The 25,000-nt window shown below is 65.4% G+C and overlaps 1 protein-coding gene across 8 annotated transcripts in view; it reads left to right on the top strand.

Annotated features, from left to right (window-relative positions):
• The window catches only part of KCNT1 (potassium sodium-activated channel subfamily T member 1), a 62,048-nt gene extending 46,624 nt beyond the window's left edge, over window positions 1–15,424 (top strand). For 3 of the 8 annotated variants that reach the window (XM_059142257.1, XM_059142254.1, XM_059142252.1), the window contains 15 exons: window positions 25–260; window positions 469–706; window positions 1,551–1,656; window positions 3,615–3,787; window positions 4,162–4,233; window positions 4,434–4,568; window positions 4,827–4,938; window positions 8,055–8,156; window positions 8,438–8,521; window positions 8,606–8,734; window positions 9,064–9,084; window positions 9,690–10,011; window positions 11,247–11,309; window positions 14,203–14,287; window positions 14,380–15,423. In XM_059142257.1, coding sequence (XP_058998240.1) covers window positions 25–260; window positions 469–706; window positions 1,551–1,656; window positions 3,615–3,787; window positions 4,162–4,233; window positions 4,434–4,568; window positions 4,827–4,938; window positions 8,055–8,156; window positions 8,438–8,521; window positions 8,606–8,734; window positions 9,064–9,084; window positions 9,690–10,011; window positions 11,247–11,309; window positions 14,203–14,287; window positions 14,380–14,500 — 1,999 coding nt within the window. In that variant the 3' untranslated portion in view covers window positions 14,501–15,423. Of the gene's footprint in view, window positions 1–24; window positions 261–468; window positions 707–1,550; window positions 1,657–3,614; window positions 3,788–4,161; window positions 4,234–4,433; window positions 4,569–4,826; window positions 4,939–8,054; window positions 8,157–8,437; window positions 8,522–8,605; window positions 8,735–9,063; window positions 9,085–9,689; window positions 10,012–11,246; window positions 11,310–14,202; window positions 14,288–14,379 lie in introns of all 8 variants that reach the window. The other 5 variants (XM_059142260.1, XM_059142256.1, XM_059142253.1 and 2 more) reach the window with 4 other exon arrangements.
• Window positions 15,425–25,000: the final 9,576 nt, after the last annotated feature.

Raw genomic sequence — 25,000 nt, 5'->3', positions numbered from 1 at the left:
GCCTACAAGGTGCGCCCCGCGCAGGTACGGCGTGTGCCTCATCGGGCTGAAGCGCGAGGACAAGAGCATCCTGCTGAACCCCGGGCCGCGGCACACGCTGGCGGCGTCCGACACCTGCTTCTACATCAACATCACCAAGGAGGAGAACTCCGCCTTCATCTTCAAGCAGGAGGAGAAGCAGAAGAAGAAGGGCTTCCCGGCGCAGGGGCTGTACGACGGCTCCTCCCGCTTGCCCATGCACAGCATCGTGGCCTCCATGGGTGAGCCCCCGCCCCGCGCCTCGTGTTCCCGTCGGTACACCCCCCCGCCCCGCAGGGCCGTCGCGGGCGCTGGCGTCCCAGTGTCCGCCCTGGGACCGGGCGGGGGGAGGCTGCCCTGCACCGGCGGTCCCACTCCGATCCGCGAACCAGCCGCCCCCAGCAGAGCCCAGGGAGGGACGGCCAGCCAAGGTCAGCCGCTCTGCTCCAGGGACAGTGGCCATGGACCTCCAGAACACAGAGTGCCGGCCCGCACAGAGCGGTGGGGGCGGCGGGGGCGGCAAGCTCGCGCTGCCCACAGAGAACGGCTCGGGCAGCCGGCGGCCCAGCATCGCGCCCGTCCTGGAGCGCCCGACAGACAGCTCGGCTCTGCTGCCCTGCGACCTGCTGAGTGACCCGTCGGAGGACGAGATGACTCCATCAGACGACGAGGGGCTGTCGGTGGTGGAGTGAGTGCCCCTGCGCCCAGACAGAAGCTTCCGATGGGGGCGGGGGTGGGGGCAGACACGGGCCTGGGGGCTGCGGCCAGCAGGGAGGGAGGGTGGAGTCCCCGTGGGCTGAGTCAGGGCTTCATGGGAGACCTCGTTTGGCAAATGTAATGAAAGCTGGGCTGTGCCTCCTGTCCCGTCTCCCCTCCACCTCTACCGCGGGCTGCCACACCTGCGGGCCAGGCCTGCTCAGAGGGGGAGGCTGTCCTCTGAGCATCATCTATCGAGGTCATGGTAGGGGAGCCCTTGGGGAGGCGCCATCCAGCCCCAGAGGCAGGTGGCGTGGCTGACCACCAAGGCCGTGTCCCTGAAGCCAGCTGGAGACAGAGCCGAAGGCCGTCCCCTCCCCCACGCTGCTCAAGGCCCGGCTGTGGCCACCCCCGTGTGGGGTGCACTGGGTGCTGCTGGGGAGACCAGCCCAGCCCCGGGCAGCTGGCAGAGAGGGGCCGAGGGCCAGCGTCGGCCCCCGGACTGGGGTGCTGGCAGCTTCAGGGAGGGCAGGAGCCTCGGGTTATGCCGGTGATCGCAGGCTCTGTGTAAGCGTGTGTGTGTCCATGAGTTGTGTGTTCGTGTGCGTGCTGCGTGGCTCCTCACCTGGGACCCGGTGGTCCGGGCCCAGCTCTCCTCGCCCCACACGCAGTCCCACAGCGGGGTGGGTCCATGGGGTCTGGCGCCTCCGTGTGGCCGCTTGGGGGCACAGCCCTGCTGCACTGGGGCAGTGCGGGCAGGGGCTGGGGTGGGGCTGCGGGGGCGGAGCCGGAGCCCCCAGGCCCAACGGCCAGGCGACTGCTGTCTCCCACGCCAGGTACGTGAAGGGCTACCCCCCCAACTCGCCCTACATCGGCAGCTCCCCCACCTTGTGCCACCTTCTGCCCGTGAAGGCCCCGTTCTGCTGTCTGCGGCTGGACAAGGTGGGTGCCCCCCCCCCCCCCGCCCCGCGCTCCACGGGACTTGACCTTGCGAGGTAACCATGAACTTTCAGAAAAAGCTTCGAGACGAGAAGGAGATCCTGGGCCTTTGCCCAGACTCACGGCGTTTGCTCTCGGCCTCCAAAGACATGCGGGTTTTACCCGCACCCCCTGGGAGCAGGTGGAGCCCCTTCCCCCTGCCCCCCGCCTGTGTGCTTTCTGAGAGCCAGGACGTCCCTCAGCGCCCCTGTCGGGTCCACCGGCCGCCTCGGGTGCCCCCTCGTCCTGCAGCCCTCGCTGCCCTTCACGTGGCAGGTTTGCCTCCGGGGCCTGTCCACACCTCACGGGGCACACACCTGTCCTGACCCTTCTCACGTGGCTCTCAGCCCTGCGTCTGGAGGCGTGGACAGTGGTTTGGTGGCACCTGCCTTGGATGGAGGGGATGGGTCTGAGAGCTTTCTCGTGAGACGACTCTGCCTGTGCACCTGGGGCCCAATCTCCGAAGGTGACAGTGTGCTCGGAGGCACAAGACGTTCGTGCGCTGCATTCCTGGGGGTGTTGGTGTGGATCACATGGCTCACCCAGGTTCCTCTGCTTCTGCCTTTGTGGCTAGTGAGTCATTTGTGGGGAGACGGGGAAGGTGTGTCCTCGCCCAGGGGTCTCAGCCCGGATCCCTCGTACCTGCTTCTAAGCGTTCAGCCGCGAGGAGGCGTGTCCGCTTCTGCGCTTCGCACAGTGCGGCCTCTGACTCCTCTTTGGTTCAGGACTGTCACCACGCTTACTCCTGTGGTGCTGCGGTTTGTGGCCAATCGTTACTGATTTCGGGGCTCAGACTTTCCTGTTTTGCGGGGGGAAGCCATTTGGGCACATTGGGGCGAGACTGTGTCCCTGTTGTCCCCAGAACATTTCCACAGCATCCCCGCCCTGTCGTGCACCTGCCCTGCCCTGCTCCTGTCCTGGAGCCACTCCCCCAGGGAGCCCCGCGTCTCTCCGTGCAAAACGGGGATGACACCAAGTTCTGGGTACAGGCGTGCTCGCAGCTCCTACAGTATCACTGCATCTGGGCCTCAGATGGAGCTGGAACATGTGCATACACGGGTGTACACACGTTACACATGTGCACATGCACGTGGCATACACACACCACACGCATGATATGTGATACATGTGCACAAGTACACGCACAACACATGCACGCTGTGCACATACATGATGTGCACATGTGATGCATGGCGTGTGCACACATGCATGTGCACGCGTGTGCGTACGTGTTGCTCACGTGCGTGTCACACATGTGCACGCGTGACACACATGTGCACACGCACACGCACAACACAGATTTCCTTTCTGCATCTGCTGAGATGCAGGTTCGTACAGTGCTTCCCTCCCCTCCTGGACTTAGGGGTCCCACGGCACCATCCCCTCTCCCCGCAGCTCTGCCCCAGGGCGGTCATACACGGAGCCGCCGCAGGCTGGGTGAGCAGGTCTGCTGGGGCGTGTGGCTCCCATGGGGCTGCTGCAGGCCACAAAAGGGCCAGGGCCAGCAGCTGGCCACCAGGTGCCTGTGGGTGCCCTTTGGCAAGGGGTCCCTGAGAAGCCTGGCATCACCACGGTGGCTGATGCCGTGTGAAAGTCAGTGAGGGGAAGCCCCACAGAGACAGGAGGTGGGCAGAGGGAGCTCCTCACGGCCACTGTCCAGGGCAGAGCCACAGGGAGGAGACGGGCTAGCCACGGGGCAGCCAGTGAGAGGCCACCACACCCGCCCCCGGTGGACTTTCAGTTCTGAAGAGCCCCTGCCCACTCACCCCTTCTCCGAAGCCCAGCAGGCCTGCTCTTCTCAGAACTGGCCCATGGCTTGTTCCGGATGGAATCTCACTTCTTCCTGGTGAACCCGGGCTTTGCTGGTACAGTAACCGGCGGTCTCGGTCCCAAGGCTGAGGTCGGCCCCGGGCTCTCGGCAGGGCTGCAAACACAACAGCTACGAGGACGCCAAGGCTTACGGCTTCAAGAACAAGCTGATCATCGTGTCGGCGGAGACGGCGGGCAACGGGCTGTACAACTTCATCGTGCCGCTGCGGGCCTACTACAGATCCCGCCGGGAGCTCAACCCCATCGTGCTGCTGCTGGACAACAAGTGAGACCCGCCGCGCACCCCCACGCCCACTTGCAGAGGCCCCTGTGTCCCTGGGCCCCCCGGTGCTCAGGAGCACCCTTCTTCCTCCTGCACGGTTTGTCCTGTCCCCTCACTATGAATCTCCAGGGGGCTCAACCCCCCGAGCCTGAGGTCTGACCTGAGCCAGTCCCCCTCCCCCACCGGGGCCGTGGTTCTCCCTCAGGCAAAACAAAGAACAGCCGCGTGGTTCTGTAAAGGCCCCCACGTCTGATGCGCTGTGGTCTTGGGGGACCCCTGCTCCATCCAGCCTTGCTCACTCGGGGCAGGGCCAAGCTGGGCACAGGGGGCGAGCGGCAGAGCAGGGCGGGCACCCACGGGAACTACTGTCCCCACAGGCCTGACCACCACTTCCTGGAGGCCATCTGCTGCTTCCCCATGGTCTACTACATGGAGGGCTCAGTGGACAAGTAAGGGACATCCGCCTCGCCGGCTCCCCACGGAGCCCCTCCCTGCCCCGCCCCTCCCCCCCCACCCCGCCCCTCCTCCCCAGCTGTGGGGAGCCCAGGAGGTGCAGGGGAGGGGGTAAGTTGCACCCAGAGGGAGCTCCCGGGTCGCCCGACCTGGCCCTGGGGGCCCCCAGCCACGTGGCGTGTCCCCCCGACCCCAGCCTGGACAGCCTGCTGCAGTGCGGTATCATCTACGCGGACAACCTGGTGGTGGTGGACAAGGAGAGCACCATGAGCGCCGAGGAAGACTACATGGCGGACGCCAAGACCATCGTCAATGTGCAGACCATGTTCCGGTGAGAGGCCGGGGCTCGCTCCCAGGGCGGCCGCAGCAGGGCCAGGCTGGGTCCAGAACCAGTGCCCCGGCCATCCAGGAGCCCGGCCCTCTGCAGCCGCTGGGACCACGGGACCCCACCCCGAGTCCCCGCTGCCTTATCCGCGACCGGGGGACCCGCCCTGACCCCGCTGCCCCGTCCGTGACCGGAGGACCCGTCCTGAGCCCCCGCTGCCCCGTCCGCCATCGCAGACCCCGCCCTGACCCCGCTGCCCCGCAGGCTGTTCCCCAGCTTGAGCATCACCACGGAGCTCACCCACCCTTCCAACATGCGCTTCATGCAGTTCCGTGCTAAGGACAGCTACTCTCTGGCTCTTTCCAAGCTGGAAAAGGTGAGCAGCCGCACTGGACCTCCCCTGCCCCACATGCTGAGCTGTCAGGTTCCTGAGCCTGGAGGGAGTGGGCCAGGGGGTTCTTGGGGTTCAGGGGCCACGGAAGGCCGAGGCACCTGCTCTCCTCTGGCCAAAGGGGGCCCGAGACGGGGACTCAGCTCCCGTGAGGCTCCTATGTCGCCCAGAGCCTTTAGGGACCCTGGTCCCCCTGACGGCCAGGTCCAGGCCTGGCCGTGCCTGGGGCTGAGGCTGCCCGCCATGTCCGTAAATACCAGCACGGGATGGGGACACCGACTAATTCCCCGTGCCCCACGTATTGGGCCCAGATCGGAAACGTGACGAGTCTCCGCCAGCGGGCAGGGGGCAGAGAGGGGAGGAAGTTGCCGGACCGCACAGTGGCGGGGAGGCGGGGCGGGAATCCACTGGGGGCTTCACAGGGCTCCAGGAGGGATATCCACAGGCTGGCGTTGGTGTGGTGCTCTGGGGCACAGGGGTGGGCGACGGGGACACAGGACCGGGTGATACCGTCCCTGACAAGGCCGCTGGGAGGCACCTCTCTGCAGCAAGGGGCAGGGCCTGTGCTGGGGTGAGGGCAGGAGCAGGGAGCCTCGGCAGCCGTCCACCCAAGCGAGGCCAGGCCATCCACCCCAGATAGAAGGGACAGGCGCTAGAGCGTCACCCTGACGCAGGCAGACGGTGGAAGGAGCCCAGGGGCAGGTCACGAGGCCCAGGAGGACCTAGCGCCACGCGTGCCAGAGGGACGCCGGGCAGGGGGCCTCCAGCCCCTCGGAGGACACACAGGGGCTCCTGCTCGGCGCCCGTCCCGGCCAGGCCCTCTCTGGAGTGCGCTCTGCCAGGCGCCTGGGGCCGGTCCTCCCGGCCACACTGAGACCCTCGCAGCAGCCTAGGGGCTGAGCGTCCGCACCTGGAACGGCGGGAACCTGCCGGACTCCGTCCAGATGTTGCTCGGGATCGAGCCAGAGTCTTGCGATCTAGGAATTCTGGTCTGACCCGAGCAGGGATGGGGGTGACGGGCACAGGGTCGGGCTCCAGCCGCTGGTCCCTCGCTGCCCGCTCCCCAGAGCACAGGCGGTCCCTCAGGCCTCCCACACAGACTGTTGTAGGAGGTGGGCTTCGAGGGAGCCTGCACTCCCGCTCCCCTTCCTTTTGCGCTGACGGCCCCTGCCGGCCCCCGCGCAGCCTCACTTCCCGTGGCTGGTACACCCCCTGCCCAGCTCAGGACGACGAACCCCATCATGGGGCTGCGCAGTCTGGGCCCGGACAGAAGGGAGGACATCGGCACGCGTGACCCCAGGACACTGCCTCGAGAAACAGCCCGGGCTCCTCCAGGCTGACGTGGGCTGGGGGTCCCGCGCTGGGGGTTCTGGGCTGCGGAGACGGGGGGCGCCGCCAGAGCTGCGGGTTGTCACCATCACTCAGAGGGTCGGAGCCGACATCCCCCCCACGACCACCGTGAGCCCCGGGCCTGGAGGCCACGGAGGCCTTGTCTTCTGACACGCCGGCTAGACTTGGCCTGGGGTCCCCCACGGGCTCTGCCCCCAGGCACGCCCCAGCTCCGAGGGCTCAGCAGATGGCCGGGCAGCGACATCCCCCCCGGAAGCGGCTGGGCTCGTCTTTTGAAGAATTAACGGCAGTTTGTTTGTATAAAAGTGTGCACATCTTCTGCTTCAAGCAACACTGAGATGATGAAGGAGACGTTTTTTGGAAACGGCGACCCACGTTGCCGTTGGTGTGTGCCGGCCACAGAGCCGTGTGAAGAGAGGACCTGACAGGAGGACGGCTGGGGAAGCCGGGACGAAGCGGTGGGGATCCCCCACCCCATTCAGGCCGCTTGGCTGCCGAGGGGCTGCTGATCCCGACCAGCCTCCCGCCCCGCTCTGCCTGCAGGAGGAGTCCCTGAGGCGCCAGCCCCAGAATCGGCAGGGTCTCCTGCAGCCTGAGGTCATGGGACCCCGTGTTCAAGCACTGGGGACGTCGTGTTAAAGACGCCGCAGCTGCCCCTCCGAAGGCCCCGTGGACCCAGTTCCTCCTCAGTTCCCCGGTGCCACTTGAACAGGAAGGCAGCCAGGTTCTGCCGCACACCCGTGGGACGTAGATGCTCCTGGGGGACTTGGGCCTACAGACCCGCGCCCAAACGGGGTGCACTTGACCAGGCAAATGCCGCCACCAGAACCCACCCCGCGACTTCATGCACTGATGCCACACGCTGCTGCCCTCCAGGCGGCCCCTGGGTCTTCCATGTCCCCTGCCTGCCTCCCGACTTTGAAGCAAGTCTGGTCCCATGAGAAAGGAGGCCTCTCGGCTGTCAGTTTTTGCAGATGAATCTTGGGTGCTGGGGGGAAACGGCCCCGAAGACGTCCACGACTGGCTCGCTAGGGCCTAGATGCAGTGTGGTGTGCAGTCAAGGGACCCTGTAGACAGGAGAGGGCCCCCTGGGGGCCCACTGTCCTCCCTGGGGACGTGCCAGGCTGGAGGCGGAGGGCCAGTGGTCAGCAGGTGCACTGCTGGCTGTGGGGCAGGAGTGAGCCACGAGCTGGGCAACTTGGTCAGCTTCTAGAAACGAAGCAGGAGGAAAAGACTGTCCCCAGAGCTGCGGGAAGGAGCGCCGCCCGCTGGCACCTTCATTCCACCCCATGAAATCCACGCTGGGCTCCCGACGTCCGGAGCTGGGTGAGGGTGGCTCTGTGTTCCTGCTGCGAGGCTGTGGCGCCGTGTCCCGCAGCCACGGGAGCCTCCACGGCGGGTTCCTGGAACTCAGCGCTCGCCATGGGGAACAGGAGACAGAACGGTGCACGCGTTCCCGTGGTTTCATGTCCACAGTCCCACCGACTTCACTTACCCAGGCTCGAGGATAAAGTGACGGAGATTATTTCGAATGTTGGGATGGCGAGAGCCACGCGTGAAAGCATGCGTGGGCGGTCCTGTGGGACCGGCCAGGTCCCCCCTCCTGAGCTCTGGCCCCGAGTGCGTCTGGGGTTGGGGGGCGCTAGCTGGGTGCTGGGGCCAAGCTCCGCCGTCTGCCGGTGCGCGCACTCCCTGCACCCCCCACGCGGCCGCGGCCTGAGCGCCCACCTGAGCCCCCCCCTTTCCCGCAGAGGGAGCGGGAGAACGGCTCCAACCTGGCCTTCATGTTCCGCCTGCCGTTCGCCGCGGGCCGCGTCTTCAGCATCAGCATGCTGGACACCCTGCTCTACCAGGTCAGCGGGGGCAGGGAACGCCGCAGCCCAACCTCCTCCCCACCTCCGGCCGACGCAGCCTTGTTGGGAGCGTCCCTCCCCGGGTCCCCCTGGGGTCTCCGTCCTCGTTCTCCCAGAAAGACACCGCTCTGGGCTCTGCTCCCGGCAGCCTCTGGGTCTCCGACCCCCGAGGCTGAGTCAGGCTTCCCAGCAGGGGACGGCGGGCGCCCCAGCGGGCACGGGAAGGGACCCGGCCTGTCCCCGGGGCGCCCGCGCCTCACTGCGGCCTCCTCTCCGGCCAGTCCTTCGTGAAGGACTACATGATCTCCATCACCAGGCTGCTGCTGGGCCTCGACACCACGCCGGGCTCCGGCTACCTCTGCGCCGTGAGTCACGGGGCCAGCCGGGCGGGCTGGCTGTTGTGGGGGTGCACGCGGCCGGCCCCCACTCAGGGCCGCCGCTCGCTCTAGATGCGGGTCACGGAGGAGGACCTGTGGATCCGCACCTACGGCCGGCTCTTCCAGAAGCTGTGCTCCTCCAGCGCCGAGATCCCCATCGGCATCTACCGCACCGAGTGCCACGTCTTCTCGAACTCCGAGGTTCGGGCGAAGGGCTCCGGAGGGTGGGCTCGCGCACCGGCGGCCCACAGGCTTCCTGTGAATTTCGTGTTGCCGCCGTGTTTCAGTTCCAGGATCCAGGCCTTGGCTTGCCAGGCCCTCCTGGGGTCAGGCTCATGTGCCCCCACGTGGGGTTGGGCGGCTGGGACTCCCGCGTGGGGCCGGGGAGCTTGAGAATGAGGGAGCCAGCTGGAGCCACAGTGGGCAGCCTGCCACGCAGGTCCCGGGCCCATGAGGGGCTCAGACAGTGTCTGGGGCCGTGGGCAGAGGCACCCCCCCGGCACCCAGGTTGTCTCTGGTTTCGTTTGCAGCCCCACGACCTCAGAGCCCAGGTGAGTGGCCCCATGAGCATCCCGTGAAGGTATGCCCCCGACCCCAAGCCTGGGGGACATAGAGTGACGGCAGGGCCGGGGACGCGTCCCCAGCATGGGTCAGCCTTGGCAGAGCTCCAAGAGGGCCCCTGAGGAACCAAGCTCCTCCGGCCCCATGTGCACTGTGCATGTCCCACTGTGGCGCCCGTCATAGCGAGTAGCCCCCTCCTTGCTGTTCTGACCGGACCTCCATGCCCCCAGCCTCGCAGGGCCGCTGCCAGGCAGGAGTCTCCCCACGCCCCCTGGGTTCCCACACACCCGCTGAGCCGCTGTCACTCTCCCATCGGCCACGCCCCCCGCCCCTGCTCTCCTGCTCTCCACTCTCCTAGAGGGGGAGACTGGGGCTCACGCAGGGGTGGGCCTTCCGCGGCAAAGTCAGGCCTGGCCGGGTCCAGGGGGGAGGGCCCCAAGAGGTGGTAGGAGCCACCCTCGCTCCCCCGGCAAACGTGGACAGACCTGGAGGCTGGCGGCTTGGGCTGGAGGAGGAAGGCCCTTGTGCCCCTGGGGCCTGGGGTCCCCCAGCAGAAGGCTGGGCTCCCCTCCCCTCACCCTCCCACCTCGGCCAGTCCCAGATCTCAGTGAGCGTGGAGGACTGCCAGGACACGCAGGAAGCCAGGGGGCCCTGGGGCATGCAGGCGGGCGGCGGCAGCACCCACGGCCGGCACCCGGTCGGTGGGGACCCAGCCGAGCACCCGCTGCTGCGGCGCAAGAGCCTGCCGTGGGCCCGGAAGCTGAGCCGCAGGGGCTCCAAGCCGGCGGGGAAGGCGGCGGCCGCCGAGTGGGCCGGCCAGCAGAGGCTCAGCCTGTACGGCCGCTCCGAGCGCCAGGAGCTCTCCGAGCTGGTCAAGAACCGCATGAAGCACCTGGGGCTGCCCACCACCGGCTACGGTAAGAGCCCGGGCGCCACCGCCCGCCACGGGGCTGGGACAGACACGGCGCTTGACCCGGGTGCCCAGGGGCCACCTCTGCCCAGGGCCTCTGCGCTGCCCGCCACACCCATGCGGCCCCTTAGAGACCCTCTGGTGCCAGGACACAGGATCCTCCCAGAACTGGCCCTGAGCCCCACAGGGAGGGCTCCCCCTCACCGCTCTGGGGCCTCAGTCTCCCCATCTGTAAAACGGGACTAGATCAAGCTGACTGAGCCCAGCGTGTGGAACTCATGGGAGCCGTGGCCGGGGTGCGGGCCAGGCCAGGCCGGGCTCAGTGAGGCGCCTCTGGGGTCAGAAACGCAGGGTGTACTGTGTTCCCATGGAGAACGGGAATATGGCAGGGAGACCCCGCAGCCCCCAGCCACCCCTTCCCCGGACTTCCCAGCAGCCAGAGCGTCTGGGGCTCGGCAGCGGGCAGCTGGAGCTGTGGCCACCATGGACGTGGGGCCCCACAGCTGCTCCTGAGACACGGGCCCTGCTTCCGCTGCTTGTGGCTGCTCCCCAGACCCTGGCAGCCCCCTTTTCTGTGGAGCTTATTTTGGAGGAAAGTTCATGACCTTGGCTAAAAGCAGACCCAGAGGAGAGATGCTCTATCCCACGCCCGCTCTGGAGGTGCTGCCTGTTCCTGCTGCTGCCCGTCGGCACCCACACCCTGCACTGGGTCGAGCCTCTGGCGGGGTGGGGTTCCCTCTCGGGGACTCTGCCTGGGGCTCAGGCTTGGCTGTCCCCCTGCGGGCACGGGCTCTCGGCAGCCTGCGTCCTGCGTGTGCCTGGCTCAGGGGCCCTAGTGCCCTCTCCAGGTGGGACCAGAGGCTAGAGTCTGGGGCCGGCCCTGCCCCCACCACGCAGAAGCTGCACGCTCCACCTCTGTTCCCCTCCCTGTCCCTGCCCCTCAGGACGGTGCTCACCGGGCCCCAGGGCCAGGGTCAGCAGAGACTCCGGCCCACCGACCCCGGGACTGGCACCTGACCCTCATTCCCTTAACCTCCGCACCCCCCTGCCCTCCCCAGAGCTTGGCAGAGAAGGAAGCCACATGGTGGTGGCGGACCTGCTTCCCCAGCGGCTGGCGCTGGCCGTCCCCGCGTGCACGGCCTCCCGCGTGCAGCTGGCTGCCCCCGCCGCGCCGGCCACCGCACTGCTCGCTGACCTCTCTCTCTCTCTGTTTCTGCCCGCCCCCCGCTGTGTGCTCCGTAGAGGATGTAGCAAATTTAACGGCCAGTGATGTCATGAACCGGGTAAACCTGGGATATTTGCAAGGTAATTCCGCTCGGCCGGGTCCGGCCGCCCCACGAGGGGCCTCCGGCCGTGCCGGCGGGCCGCCCCAGCCAGGCAGGCGGACAGGAGAGTCGGCAGGAGAGGGCTCTGCAGGCAGGGCCCCTGTGCTTCCCAGGCCGCCCCTGTGCAGGGCCCGGGCGGTCACCGCGCCGCCGTCGGGTTGCGCCACAGTCTTGCTCCCGTGTGCTCTCAGCCCGCCCGCCTCCAGGGAAGCTGTCCAGGCAGATGGTTCCGGGCCTGGGTCCCGTGGGTGCACACACACGGGGGAGCGCGGCGAGGCCCAGGCCGGCAACAGGGACCCTGGGGCCTGCTCCGCCCTGGGCTTTCATGGGCTACCTGTGTCGGCAGAACTGGCAGGAGCTCCAAGAGGGCAAGAGGGGCCTCCGCTTCCGGCCAAGACAGAGCTGGTCCTCCCTTCTCTCACCTGGGGTCAGGCTTCTTCCAAGAAGACACCCAGCAGCCTCCCAGATCAGCTCTGAGACCCCCAACAGGAGGCAGAGCAGCATCAGGCCGCAAGCCCTGCTGCCAGGCCCCCTTCCTTCCCGGGCAGTTCTTTGCAGCCCTAGAGAAAGGTCCAAGTGCACGTGCCCAGGCCCCTTGGGGCAGCACCTCCATCCAGAGTTGGGCCAGGAGCCGTCTGGGCCAGACCCAGGCCCTGGAATGGAAACCTCAGTGGGGGACTGGCCCGTTAAGGCCCGTGCTGAGAAGGCCTTGGCCTCTCCTGGGTTCTTGTGTTTTTCCTTGCAAGCGGGGATGGTGTTCATGGAAGACCCACGGGCCAGCACGGATCCAAGTCCGGCAGCTTCCATGAGCAGGGTGGCCGCGTGGCCCCTCCCAGTGTCCGGCCACCCCTGCTTCCCACCGAGGCTGAGCGCCTCCCAATGTGGGTGTTGGGAAGTGCCTGAGGCTCGGGGCAGAGGAGAGGGAAGCTCCTTAGCCAGGCCCCCAGGGGAGGGCATCCTCCCCAGGCAGCCCTCTGGAGGGTGCGGCTGCAGGCTCTCATCCCTGCTGGCTGCCACCCATGAGGCAGGTGGCTGAGACTTGATTAGGTGCGGGGCTGGGGGGCAGAGAGCGCAAACCCTGGTGTGGGGCGGGGAGGGCCAGTGGCATGGCAGCACCAGGTCTGCAGGGTTGCTGGAAGGCCTGGGGCAGTAGGAGTGCGGGGGTGGGGCGCAGAGTAAGGGGACAGCTCCTTTGGCCGTTTGCCAGGAGGGCCGTCATCAGCCCCCTGCCCCCACCTGAGCACGGTGGCCACAGTGCAGCTCACCTGTCCCGGGAAAACTGGGGTCAGTGGCTCGTGACCAAGCAGCCCCCACCCCCTGGCGCTTCGGCTGGGCCCCCACAGCCTACCCGCCCACCTACCCGCCCCACGGCCCAGCACCCCCAGATGCACAAAGGTGGGCCTGGCTCGGTCCAGTCCTAAGCTGTTGGTTTCAGGAACACCTTGGTCATCCGGGGGAGACGTGGGGGCCCAGGCTGGGTGGGGAGGGCCCCATGAGGCAGGAGCCAGCGTGTGAGATGGCTGCCCAGCCACGGAGGGGTGGCCCGTGTGCCCTGGGGGAACCAGCTGGTGGCTCTGACCCCAGAACCACCCCCCACTTTCTGTGTGCTGACCCAGCGTCCGTCTCCACGTGGCCGCTCCGCTGGTGCCTTTGGTTGGGGGTCAGTAAGACCCATCTCCCTCTCCTCCTGCGGCACCCCTGCACGTGCCACGAGGCCCACCCCGGAGACACTCGGGGGGCCTAGGGCTGGGAGGTGTGCTGTCCCACATGGCCACCGATTGAGCCCCCCTGCTCAAAGGCCGGCAGCTTCCACCAAAGGGCCCCAACACGAGCCGTGGAAAGAGCAGAGAGCTGCGGTCACCAGGCAGCTGTTCCCGGAGTGGACGCAGAGGCTGGCGCCAGGGGACGGCCCAAAAGTTTGAGCATGTTCACTGACCCCCAGGGCCCAGCCCGTGCCCCCGCCTGCCTCCAAGGAAGCTGCCGTGCCCGGCCTGTGGCTGCCGTGTGGAGTCGGCTGGCACAGCTTGACCCCCAGCCCAGCCGGCCCACGGGCCGCTTCTCCAGCTTTGCAGAGAATCCCTTCCTCGGGGGCCCGGCCGGTGCGGTCCTGCCGACGGGGTGGTGCAAGAAGGAAATCGCAGGAGCTGGGGGTACCGGCCACCGGAGCTGGACCCCTCTGCAGTGCCGTCCCCTGGATGGCCGCCCTGGGTCAGGAGATGCCTTCTGACATTGCCGATGAGTAAACTGAGGTCACGAGCCGTTCGTTTCCCTGCCAGTGAGCACAGGGCCTCTGGCAGTCCTGTGTGTGGCCAGGGGGACATCTGTGGCGGGACTGCTGCTTCTCCAGACCCCGTTCTCCCCCCCACGGGCTGCGTCCCCACAGCCACCCATGCCCCAGAGACCAGGTCATCCCTATGGGCTCTGAAGGGGCTGGGGGAGGGGCCTGTGGGCCGGCGCCGTGGAGCAGGCGTTGGGAAACAGGACGCATGTCCAAAGCAGAGAAGGGTGGTCAGCCTGGTAGGGAGGGGCCGGCAGGAGGGCCGGGCCAGGGTGCGTGTGCGCATGTGTGTGGGCACGTGGGCGCACGCAGGTGTGTGCAAGCGGCAGGTGTGCCCGTGGCTGCCACGTCGGAGCTGCCGGCTGCCCGGGGCTGTGGGTGTCAGCCCGTGCCCACGCCCTCGTGGCAGACCCCGGCCCGTGCCGGGCCCGCAGCAGGTACCCATCCGGCAGGGCCAGCCCCACGGGGTGCAGGCAAGACGCCCGGGAAGGCAAGGAAGATCCTGGGGCCAGGCCAGAGCCCCCGGCTCTTGGGGCATGGCAGAGTGGAGGGGCACAGCAGACCGGTGACCAGCACGGGCCCGTGTCCTTTGCAGACGAGATGAATGACCACCAGAACACGCTCTCCTATGTCCTCATCAACCCCCCGCCCGACACGAGGCTGGAGCCCAACGACATCGTGTGAGTCCCGTGTTCCCCCCACGGGCGGACCCCACGCCCCCCCCACCCCGGCCCGGGCGGAGGACAGCATCCAGGGCTCTCCCACCCCGCAGGTACCTCATCCGCTCCGACCCCCTGGCGCACATGGCCAGCAGCCCGCAGAGCCAGAAGAGCAGCGGCAGCCACAGGCTGGCTTCCTGCAACCCCGAGACCCGCGACGAGACGCAGCTCTGAGCCGGCCCCGCGAGGAGCCCCACCCCACGACGGCATGCCTCACGCTGCATGGAGCGCCGGGGCCCCACCGTGCCCCCACAGCGCCCCGGCGTCAGTCTGGCCCACCCCGGACAGGAGCCCTCCCCGGGGAGAAGGGGGCGCATGCCCCGGGCCCCAGGAGAAGCGGGCGGGGAGGCCTTTTTTAACCTGTTTTTACAAACCTGTACAGTCCGCGTCCCCTCGCAACGCACTGCAACTCGTGACGGGGTCCGGCTGCGGCGGACGAGGAGGCGGGCAGGGGTGCATGCGGACGGGAGGGAGCCAAGCCCCCGACGACTGTGCTCACTCACACAGCTCATGCGGAAGCCGTGTTCCCGCGGCCACGTACCGATGGCCCACTCACGGGGCCGGATCTGGCCACGTGACAGTGAGGGTCTGGCCCAGGGTCGGGCCGAGGGGCTCCCCTGCCGGCGAGCGCTCCAGCACAGTGCGGCCGGCAGGAGAGGGGAGCCGTGAACCCCGGGAAGTCAGCAGCTTGGCCTGGAGCCCCCAACCCTGAGGCCGGGCCTGCTCAGAGCACATGGAGGGGAGCGGGCTGCCTCGAGACCCCCGAGGGGTCCGCTGCCATACGAAGGTTCCTGCGACCCAGGACTTTGTGGCCAAGAACAAGAAGTCGTCCTTCCCGTCCGTGTTGACGTGAACGGCCGCGGCCCCGCGTCCATGGGCGTCAGGCAGGGCTGGTGCGTTTCCACTGGCTGCTGGACGCTTGTTAGCACCGACCCAAAGCACAACTCACCCTGGGCTGCTGGCCCAGGTTCTCTCTGCAAGGGAAGGATGTGGAGGTCGTGGGTGCCACGCCGCCGGGCTTCCCTTGTCACTGTGTGTGACAGGTGTTGTGCAGTTAGTGCTGGGACCTTCTATTAAATGGATGCTTTCTGCAAACATCAGGGTCGGTTATAAGGCTTTCCCGCCGTGGCCTCGTGGTCTAGGCCCAGTCCCACTCCCTAGCCGCCCCCCCAGCCCAATTCCAAGGGTGAGACACGCGTGCTGTGGCCCCTGCCCCACCCAGACCCCACAGGGAAGGCCCCGTCCCAAAGAAATGCTGCCGGCCTGGGCCTTCATGGCCGCCGGGCATCTGGGTGCTGGCAGCTGGGAAGCATGGCTGGGGCGGGGGCTCCCTGGGATGGTACGGGGACCCCAGGCTCTGCCGGAGCCCCCTAGCAGGTGTTGGACACGGCATCCAGATGGTGGCAGGCAGCAGAGGGGCCCGCTCCCCCAGCCCGGGCCACACGAGTCCAGCTCACCCCCACCCCCCAGGGCCTCCTGCCCTCAGTGAGCTCACAAGGACTTCGTGCGGCCATACTGGGGCCGGGGCTGCTGAGCGGGTGGCGGCCTCCGGGGAGGGCCGGCGGGGACAGCGGCCCGCACTGATGCGTGAAGACAACGGGGCCAATGGCACCAACGCCAGGAGGGGCCCCCGCGGGATGGGCGAGCAGCTTCTCCGCGTTTCCTGGCAGGAGTCTTCAGACACAAGGAGGAACTTCTGGTGCCTCCTCTGACAGGACACTGCTCGGACAGGAGTCCCCACGAGGGGCTAGGCGGGCCCAGCCGACGGGAGGGCGAGGGGAAGGGGCCGTCGTGGGGATGCGGCAGGGGGACGCCCCTACAAAAGGGCAAGCTGTGCCCACAAGTGGCGGCAGAGGCAGCAAACGCCAGGACAACCCCAAACCGTCTCCGAAGGTCCAAGCGATGAGCCGGGAGATGAAGGGACGCGGCGCCCGGGAAGGTGCCGTGAAACCCACCGCAGGCAGGACGCAGGTCCCCAAACCAAGGACAGAACCAAGGACAGGCCGTGAGAACACCAAGGAGCAGGGAGGTTACCCCACCTACACGCACGGCAGGAGGAGCCCCCAGATTAGCAAAAGCCACGCGCTGTGTGTCGGCAGGAGCAGCCTGCGACCCCGTCCAGGACCCCCTTGCGGGGCTCAGGCTGGACCCCGCATTCCAGAGCTGCAGAGGCAGGGGTCTTACCACAGGTGGGCTGGGCTGCGGGTCTGCGGAGAAGGTGGGTGCACCGCAAGTGGGACCCGACCACAGGGCAGGGCGGATGCACTCGGAGGTCTGTGGTCCAGGGCAGCGTCTGGGCCACTCCAAGTCCAGGACCTCAGCCGCCCGCCTGCGGCTGGGGCTGCGGGGAGCGCCTCTGGCACTCCAGGCCCCCAGGGGCAGCCGGCTGGCCGGAACCACCTTCACCCCTAGTGAGGTCAGCAGGAGCCTGGGGATGTGTCCACCCACGGAGCTGGGTCGTGGGCCCTGCCCCGGGCCTGCCAGCTTGAGCCCACTGCATCTGTGGCTCTTCCCACCTTGCCCTGGCGGCAGTGCTGAACGGCCACAAATGACCCCATCAGGACTGGCCTGCCCACCCGGGCCTGGCACAGAGCCGGGGTCTTCGGGGCAGTAGCCCCTCATGCCCATGGCACTCCGCAGGGGCCCTTTCTAAAGGGGGCAGTGCACACATCCTCCCCCACTGCACAGGCAGGCCCCCGGGGTCTCTGGGCCCCAGCGGTGGACCCCTTCTTGGAAGGTCTCCTCAGATAGGGTTCCCCCGTTTGCAGTGTGCCTGGCTCCCAGGTAGGGCTCCTCACGGCTGCCAACACCGAGCCTCCAGGGTCCCTCTGGGGTTGCCAGGAGGACTGCTCACTATGCCACTTGTTGCCCTGTCCTGTGTCCTGAGACGCTGCGGGCTCCAGATTTGCTCTGGGCTTCTGCCACGGCCCCCTCTTCCTTCCCATCTTGGGGTCCTGGCCCTTCAGGACAGGAGGCCGGGGGCACTCCTCACCCACCCTGAGCTCTGGGATGGTTCCAGTGGCTGGTACCCAGCCGTCCTGCTGTACACGTGGTCTCAGGGCTCTTCCAAGGGGAACCCCTTCCCCCAGCACCTCCTCCGAGAGCTGGTACTGAGCCCTTGGGTCCCCAGTGAAGGAGCTGAGAGGGACAAGACACACCAGGGGCCCCAAAGCCCCTCTCCAAGCCTCAAAGACAGGACAACAGTGGGCACCAAATTCAGGGCTGTCTTGTCCTTTGTCCCCAAATCCAAACCCAGAGTCCAGTGGTCAAACCGCGTGCTAAGTGCCTGGGGACTTCGGCGCGGGGCGGCGTTCCATTTGTAGACCCGCCCGGGTGACGGGGTCTCCCCAGCTGAGCCCTGGCCACTGCCCTGCTTCCAAATGCGTCCTAAGTGACCGCAGGCGTCCCGCGCGTCTCGCACGGGGCTTCTTCCCGGGGCCTTCACTGTCTCACTGTTCCGTGACCCCCTCGCACAACGCGTTTCCAGACGCAGCTGGTGCCGAGTGGGTCTAGAGACGCCGGCTCACACGCTGGACTGTCAGCAGCCCCCGTCTGACCAGGACACTCGTCCCCTGTTCACCTTTGCTTTTCGAGGAGAGCTTTCATATTTCTTCGGATAATAACCACTTGGGTTTTTCTTTTCCTATCTTTTGTTGACCTAAAAAAAAAAAAGCCAGCGACTTTACCAGCAAAACGAGTTTACTGGGGTAGAGCAGAGAATTACAGCTCCGGACGAGCGGCGCGTGGTGGGTCCAGGCCAGCCCAGCGGTGGAGGCCGGGGGGCTCCTTTGCCGAGTTCCCGCGAGCCCCTTCCTTCTGCCGGGGACAGAGAACCAGACAGGCTCTTCCTGTGGCAACGCAAGCGTGAGCGGGGGCGGGGGGGGCACTTTTTTCTTTTTTTAAGACTTTGTTTGACCGAGAGAGCACAAGTGGGTGGAGCAGAGGGAGAGGGAGAAGCAGGCTCCCCGCTGAGCAGGGAGGACCACGCAGGACTCGATCCCAGGACCCTGGGACCCTGACCTGAGCCGAAGGCAGACGGTTAACCCACTGAGCCTCCCAGGCGTCCCAGACACGACATTCAATGAGATTTCCTTCGTTTAGTTCCACAAGTCATACCTCACTTTTCTTCTCTTACTACGATGGTTTGGGCGTCCAGTAACGCCTCGCCTCGTCCTGGTGACCGAAGGCAACCTGGCCTCCATCCTGACCGACACGGGGACACTCCGGCATCTCCCTGCCAGATGTGGGGCTTGCTGGAGGCCCCTGGCGGGTGTAGCCGAGTTACCGCATTTCTAACGGCAGGAACGAGCACAGCGCCTTCGACGCGGGCGGCCGTTCCCACGCACGCTCTCTCGCGCGCTACTGGTACGGATTACGCCGAGACGGTTTCAACCCTGTGGTGTCGCATCTTCCAAAAGGCGGCTGGACCCACTCCACGACTTCAGCCCGGCTTCTGCACGTCAGTCCCCTGTGAGAGGGACCGCGGGCCCATGCCCCGCGCTGCTTTTGGTCAGCCCTGCCGGCGACCATGCTGGGTTCACCGACCAGCTCTACTGCGCGTGGTTCTCTCGTCCGTGTCCGCTTGTCCCACGCCGGATTCCTTCCTGCCACCTTCTACTATGATTTTAGCCTCCTTGATGAAAGCTCATTTTGTTTTTTCTGATCTTTTTAAATTTCCAACAAAGACGTTTGGGACTGCAGCTTTCTGAGGCTGGTCGTGGGAGCCCGCAGACGGCGACATGCAGAAGGCGTCAGACGCTCTGGATGGGAGCAGGTGCCTCCCAAACACCACGACCTGCGAGCAGGCCACAGGCCGCCAGCGCGCTGCTCACCACCCGTTCGGGGAGCCCAGAAACGCAAGCCAGGCCTCACTGGGTAGGAAGGGGCCAACGGGCCTCACCCCTTTTAGGAGGCGCTGGGGGAGGATCAGTGTCTTGCCTTTTCCAGATCCTGGAGGCCACCCATGTTCCCGAGCTCCTGGTCCCTTCATCCACGGTCAAAGCCAGCCGCGTGGCACCTTCCTGTGCCCTCCTCTGTGGCCACAGTTCCTTCTCTGACGCTGCCTCCCTCTTGCACTCCTGAGAGCCCCTGTGCCCTGCTGGGCTCCACAGACAAGGTCAGCTGAGAAGCAAGCCCGATTCCTGCCACAGCCTTAGCCCATTCACCACCAACCAAGCACAGTCACACACAGGGTCTGCAGATGAGGCAGTGGACACCTGTGTGGCCGTCACTCTGCCTTCCATGGGTGCCAGCAGGCCTGAGCCACATCGTGGCCCAGGTGGGATGCTGGGGAAAAGGGGTGTGCTCCAGAGGGCTCTGGGCCATCAGACCCACGCAAACAAATGCTACGGGGCGTCCGCCTCACACACGGCCGTGAAAGCCACGTGCGCACAGACCCAAACACAGCAGGCTGCCACACACGCTTGACACATTCTCTTCCAACACGCCTCCATACGCTCGGCCGCCCGAAGATCATCCGTGGTAATCAGGCCAAATAGATCTGAATAATGTCTTTATCACGACACCCGCTAAACCACGGAACATCAGAGAATGGACCATTCGTATTCTCTTTCCTGTGTCACCTTTCAAAATTGTATCTGTTGTGAATTAATAAGAAAAAAGACAGACAACCCAGCAGAAAAATAGGCGAAACACTTGAACAGGCACCTTACAAGAGAGGAAACTCCGAACGACCTGCAAAGACACGGAAACGTGCTCTCTTCCGCCGTGGTCAGGACAGCGCTGTGAGCACCCAAGATGAGCTTGTGTCCAGATGAGCTTAGACACCAGCAGCGGCGTCTAAGACCCTGTTTAGATTATTGTTTAAATTTCTGTGAATCGGTGAGAAAAAGTGCCAGGCAGTGAAAGAACAGGCCGGAGGCTGCCGGGAAAGGAGACACACATCCTGCTTCCCACAGAGCTGTGGAAACAAAAGTCAAACCTAAGTGTCTGGAAAGCAGGGATTGTTTTACTGCACGAACCCACTCCCAGTCCAGGCAAGGAGAGTCCCTCCGCATGGGCAGCACCATCCCCGGGTCCCAGCGAAAGCAGCACGCCGTAGGGAGAACACTTCCTCCCCCTGGGGACAGCGGTGCTCCCTCTGCGGGGCTGCTAGACGAGGCCTGCGGTACAGGGTCGATCTGAAAGCAGGAAAGCCAGGACCACAGTCATTGCTAATAAACGCTTCGACTGAAAACACAAATTCCTCCTCCAACACCACCTGCAGCTCTCGGTTTCCTAATGCAGGGGGCACCCAGACCCCGGGCGCCTGGGACGCGGCCGGCGAGAGAGTGCAGGGCGACGTTGGCCCATGCTCGGGCGTCCGTGCACAGGGCAAACGTGAGGCTGCGATCTTCTACATAGACGTGTGACCCTCCCGGAAAGCCGCAGGACGCCGGCCAAGCACTGGCTGTTGACACTACTGGACCGCCGCCCCCTCTCTTCTCCCCACCTTCCTGTCCAATGGACGGTGCTTACTGCCGGGATGAAGGCCGACTGGGCCCTGGCTGCCCTGCATGCCTGACACTGCGCCGAGCCCACAGGGGTCAGCAGGAGGCAACCAGAGGAGGCCCAGCCCCTCCAGAGTGCCACTGCCTTCTCGCCATGTATGGTCACTTGAGGCCTGGCCTATTTCCAACCCTGCCCCGCACAAAGCCATCGTGGGTGCGGCTCCGGGGGGCTTCCGCAGGCCCACGGGCTCAGAAGGCCGGGCTGTCCAGCCTCATCCCTCCTGCCACCCCGATTAGGGAGAGGTACATGTACCCTGTGGCTGTCTACTCCCCCACAAAGACCCCCGTGACCCTCCCGTAATGGAGACTCCGGTCCCCGACCAAGCACACGCTCCACGAGCACACCCCCTTCCCTCCCGTCCTTGCGGGGCCCTGTCCACGTCTGACCAAGGTGGTGGCTCTGCTCAGCCCCTGTCCCAGCTGCACGGGCTGTCCACGCTACCGTGCCCCAGGCCCCATGAAGTTCAGCATGGCCGTCTTGACCCTGGCACTCCCAGGGTCACACAGGATCCCTCACAACCTTCCTCTTAAAGCTTCCGTCCGGGTGCAGGAGCGAGGCCTCAGTGTCCCTGGACCCAACCCAAGGGCAAGTTCAGCCCACTTCTACTGCATGCCCATCGGTGCCCGCAGCCCAGCCTGGGCGCGAACAGCGAGGGGAAGGCGGCCTCTGCGGTCCCTCCAGGAGCCTGTGCCTTCCCCAGGCGCCCTCGCCTGGCTCTTCCCTGGCCGAGCCCAACCCTCGGCTCTCCGGACACTCCACCCAGAGGAGGAACAGCCGGTGTGGCCCAAGGGAAAGATGCGCAGAAGGCCCCAAGCCGCCCCTGGTCAGCCCACAGCTGGTCCTGACGGCCACACCCCTGGGCCCGCGTGCGCCACGTAACACGAGCTCCTGCCCACGGACCGACCGCCTGTCAAACTCGGGGTGTCTGCAGCTGCACGAGAGTCTGAGCTGAGTACATCACAACCAACGACACGGTGGTGCCTTTCACCCCACCAAGTCTCCAACCGCGCTTCGCCTCACGTCGCCCCGCGGGGCCCCAGCCGGGCAGTGGACGCCTGCGCGGGCAGAGGAGAGGACGGGGAGCGGAGCGTCGCAGCCGAGCGTCCCGGGGAGAACCTGGCTAACAGACACGGGGAACCGTTCGTCCGAAAACTGAAAATCCACTGCGCCGCACACCCGTGAGCCGCTTTTCCGTACGTAGGTCCTGCTTCGGTTCAGAAAGAGCGAGGACTGTTTTGTAATGAAACCAACAAAAACGTCCTCTGGAATAAGAAGACAAAAGTAAACTCCGGCTCCTGCAAAACCGAAGACCAGAGGGTTTCACCAGCCTCACGGCCACGTGACGGCCCTCGGGGACGACGGAAGACAGACAGCAAGGGACGGTCTTGTGCCTTCTTTCTAGAACAAGAGCCGAGTCACAAGGTCGTCTCATGCCTGGCCGCGAGAGCTTCGGTCCACGTCAGCCCGCGGGGGAGCGACGTCACCCCGGAACACCGCCCACACCGTCGGCACACGTGCACTGACCCGCCAGTGGCGTGCTCCAGCAACCCCGACGCCGGCCAGCGGGGCTGAGGTCAGAACCTTGACTCCCTGGGGTTGGCGACAGCCTGGGAGCCCCCAGAGCGCCAGGTGGGCCCCACAAGGCCGGGGCAAAGTGGCCACTTTCCATGCAGACAGCTGATTAGTGGACGCCGCGGCCACAGCCTCGGGCCTCACAGAGACGCACGGGGCCTGCACTTCCACGGGGAACGGGTTTGACGCCATCACCACTTCTCTGCAGGGGAAGCAACCTCACATTTTCATCGCCCAGAAACGTGTTTCCCCGAAGCAGACTTCACAGACCGTGTGCCCGTATGGAGGTTCTCGCTGTGGTTCTCACGACGCTTCTGGGCTCTGTGACTTATTCCCAAGACAAGCGGCTCCGGGGAGATGCGTCCCTTGTGATTTCGGACGTGTAACTCACTCTTTCTACGGCAGGCCCAAGAGTGGGGACAGAGTGGGGATCATCCCTCTCTGCTCACTGTCAAACGAGCACACAGATTTGCCCGGGACGGGGGTAAGCCGAGAGTGGGACAGGGACACCGAGACGCTTTTTGGGCCCGGTGCCTGCCCGAGATCACAGGCCACATCCACGGCCCGGCCTCATGTGCGACGGATGGCAGAGCCCCCAGCGCAAGTCGGCTGGCGACACCGGACCCAGGGTCAGAGCCAGGCGCCCCGAGCTGCCCAGAGAAGAGGCCACCCCGGCACGTCCTACTTCTTGGCCAGAGTCAGTGGGGCACAAGCAGCCACGGAGCCATGTCCCTCCCATGCGTGACGCAGTCTGACAGAAACATGTTTGAAGTCAAAGCAAACGTCGGCATCCGTCATCAAAAGTGACCCAAGCTCATCTGAACCCAAGTTCCTTCCAAAAGGGAAGTTTCTTTAGGTGAGTACTTGCCCCTTCAGAGCACGACCACAGACACAGGCAGAAGTACACGCGAGGAGTGACTTCAGAACACTTCTCCTAGCACCTCTGCCTCTCCAAAAGCAGGCCTGGGGCCTGGAACACCTGCCCAGACACGGCTCTGGGGCGGCGCCCGGAGGACACAGCGGGGAAGGCCCCACGGGGAAAAGGGCCACCTGTGCGTGTGCCCACATCCCTATCTATGACACTGGTGCACGCGTGTGTGTGGACACGAGAGCAAGGTCAACGGAGGACCGGCTCGCTCCAGTGTCCTCCGTCTTCGAACAGCGACCCTCGGGGCTCCTGGCGCTCCCAGTCCAGACCAGTCGTCCGGGTGCCACTTCCTCCACAGGTTGAACTCCGCGGCTGGACAAGCACAGCCCGACTGTCCGTCAGCATTCCAGCAGGCAACGAGATGGCTGCCTTTCCGTCCTATGAGATTTGTGACACAACACAAATACCACGGGGGCGTTGGAAAATGTGCACTGTTTATAAAGCTGTAAGGCCATCCTACAGAACTAAAAAATGTTTGCCACGTCACGCCAGAAGGGACTAAAATCTCAACCACCAGGCACACTTGGGGGGCTCAATAGGTTAAGCCTCTGCCTTCGGCTCAGGTCATGATCTCAGGGTCCTGGGACCGAGCCCCGCATCGGGCTCTCTGCTCAGTGGGGAGCCTGCTTCCCCCCCGTCTCCCTGCCTGCCTCTCTGCCTGCTTGTGATCTCTATCAAATAAATAAATTTTTAAAATAAAAAGAAATAAATAAAATCTCAACCACGAAATGCATCCCATGGGTCTGAAATTTGCCATAATAAAAAAGCTGGCTCTACCAATCGATACACCAAACGCTTCTATTGGCCATTTCAGCACCGGCCTGATGACAGGACATCAGAAACGTCAGCTGCTGGGGGCATCTGGGGGCTCCGCCGGCGAGGCAGCTGCCTTGGGCTCGGGTTCTGGCCCAGGGTCCTGGGATCGGGCCCGCATCAGGCTCCCTGCTCGGCGGGGAGCCGCTTCTCCCTCTGCTGCTGCTCCCCTGCTCGTGCTCTCACACCGTCTCTCTCAAATAAATAAAATCCTAAAAAAAAACCAATTTTTTTTTAAAAAGCATCAGCCTCTAAGGTAGGGCCTGTTGAGATAACGGACAGTAAGAAGACGGTACAGGACAACGTCCAAGTACTCCACAGGCCGACTAATCCCATCAAGAAAACCCAGGATTTGGGGCACCTGGGGGGCTCAGTGGGTTAAAGCCTTCGGCTCGGGTCATGGTCTCAGGGTCCTGGGATGGAGCCCCGCATCGGGCTCTCTGCTTGCCAGGGAACCCGCTTCCTCCTCTCTCTCTGCCTGCCTGTCTGCCTACTTGTGATCTCTGTCAAACAAATAAATAACACTCTTTAAAAAACAGAAAAGGGAACGCAGGATCCCCGGAGGCCCGGCAGGAGCGTCCCCCCGGCTCCGCCGTAAGCTCCGGGTCCTCCCTAACAGCCACCACGTCCCTCACTCCACCAGGACCCCGGCGGGTCGGCCGAGAAGCGGCCACCCGTTGGGACTCCACGAAGGCCGGCGGCTAGTCAGAAAGCCTCCCTGCTCCCCACGACAAGAGGACGTGACTCTCTGGGAGCGGAGTGTTTCTGACGTAAAAACCACCAGAAGCTCCTCTGAGCAAGGAGCGGAGACGCGGACCGGCGGAAGGACCCACAGTGACCGCACACAGGTG

The sequence above is a fragment of the Mustela lutreola genome, chromosome 12, assembly GCF_030435805.1.
Source record: "Mustela lutreola isolate mMusLut2 chromosome 12, mMusLut2.pri, whole genome shotgun sequence".
Classification (NCBI taxonomy): Eukaryota; Metazoa; Chordata; class Mammalia; order Carnivora; family Mustelidae; genus Mustela; species Mustela lutreola.
Note: the sequence above shows the minus strand (reverse complement) of the source record. Positions and strands in the feature narration are given on the sequence as shown.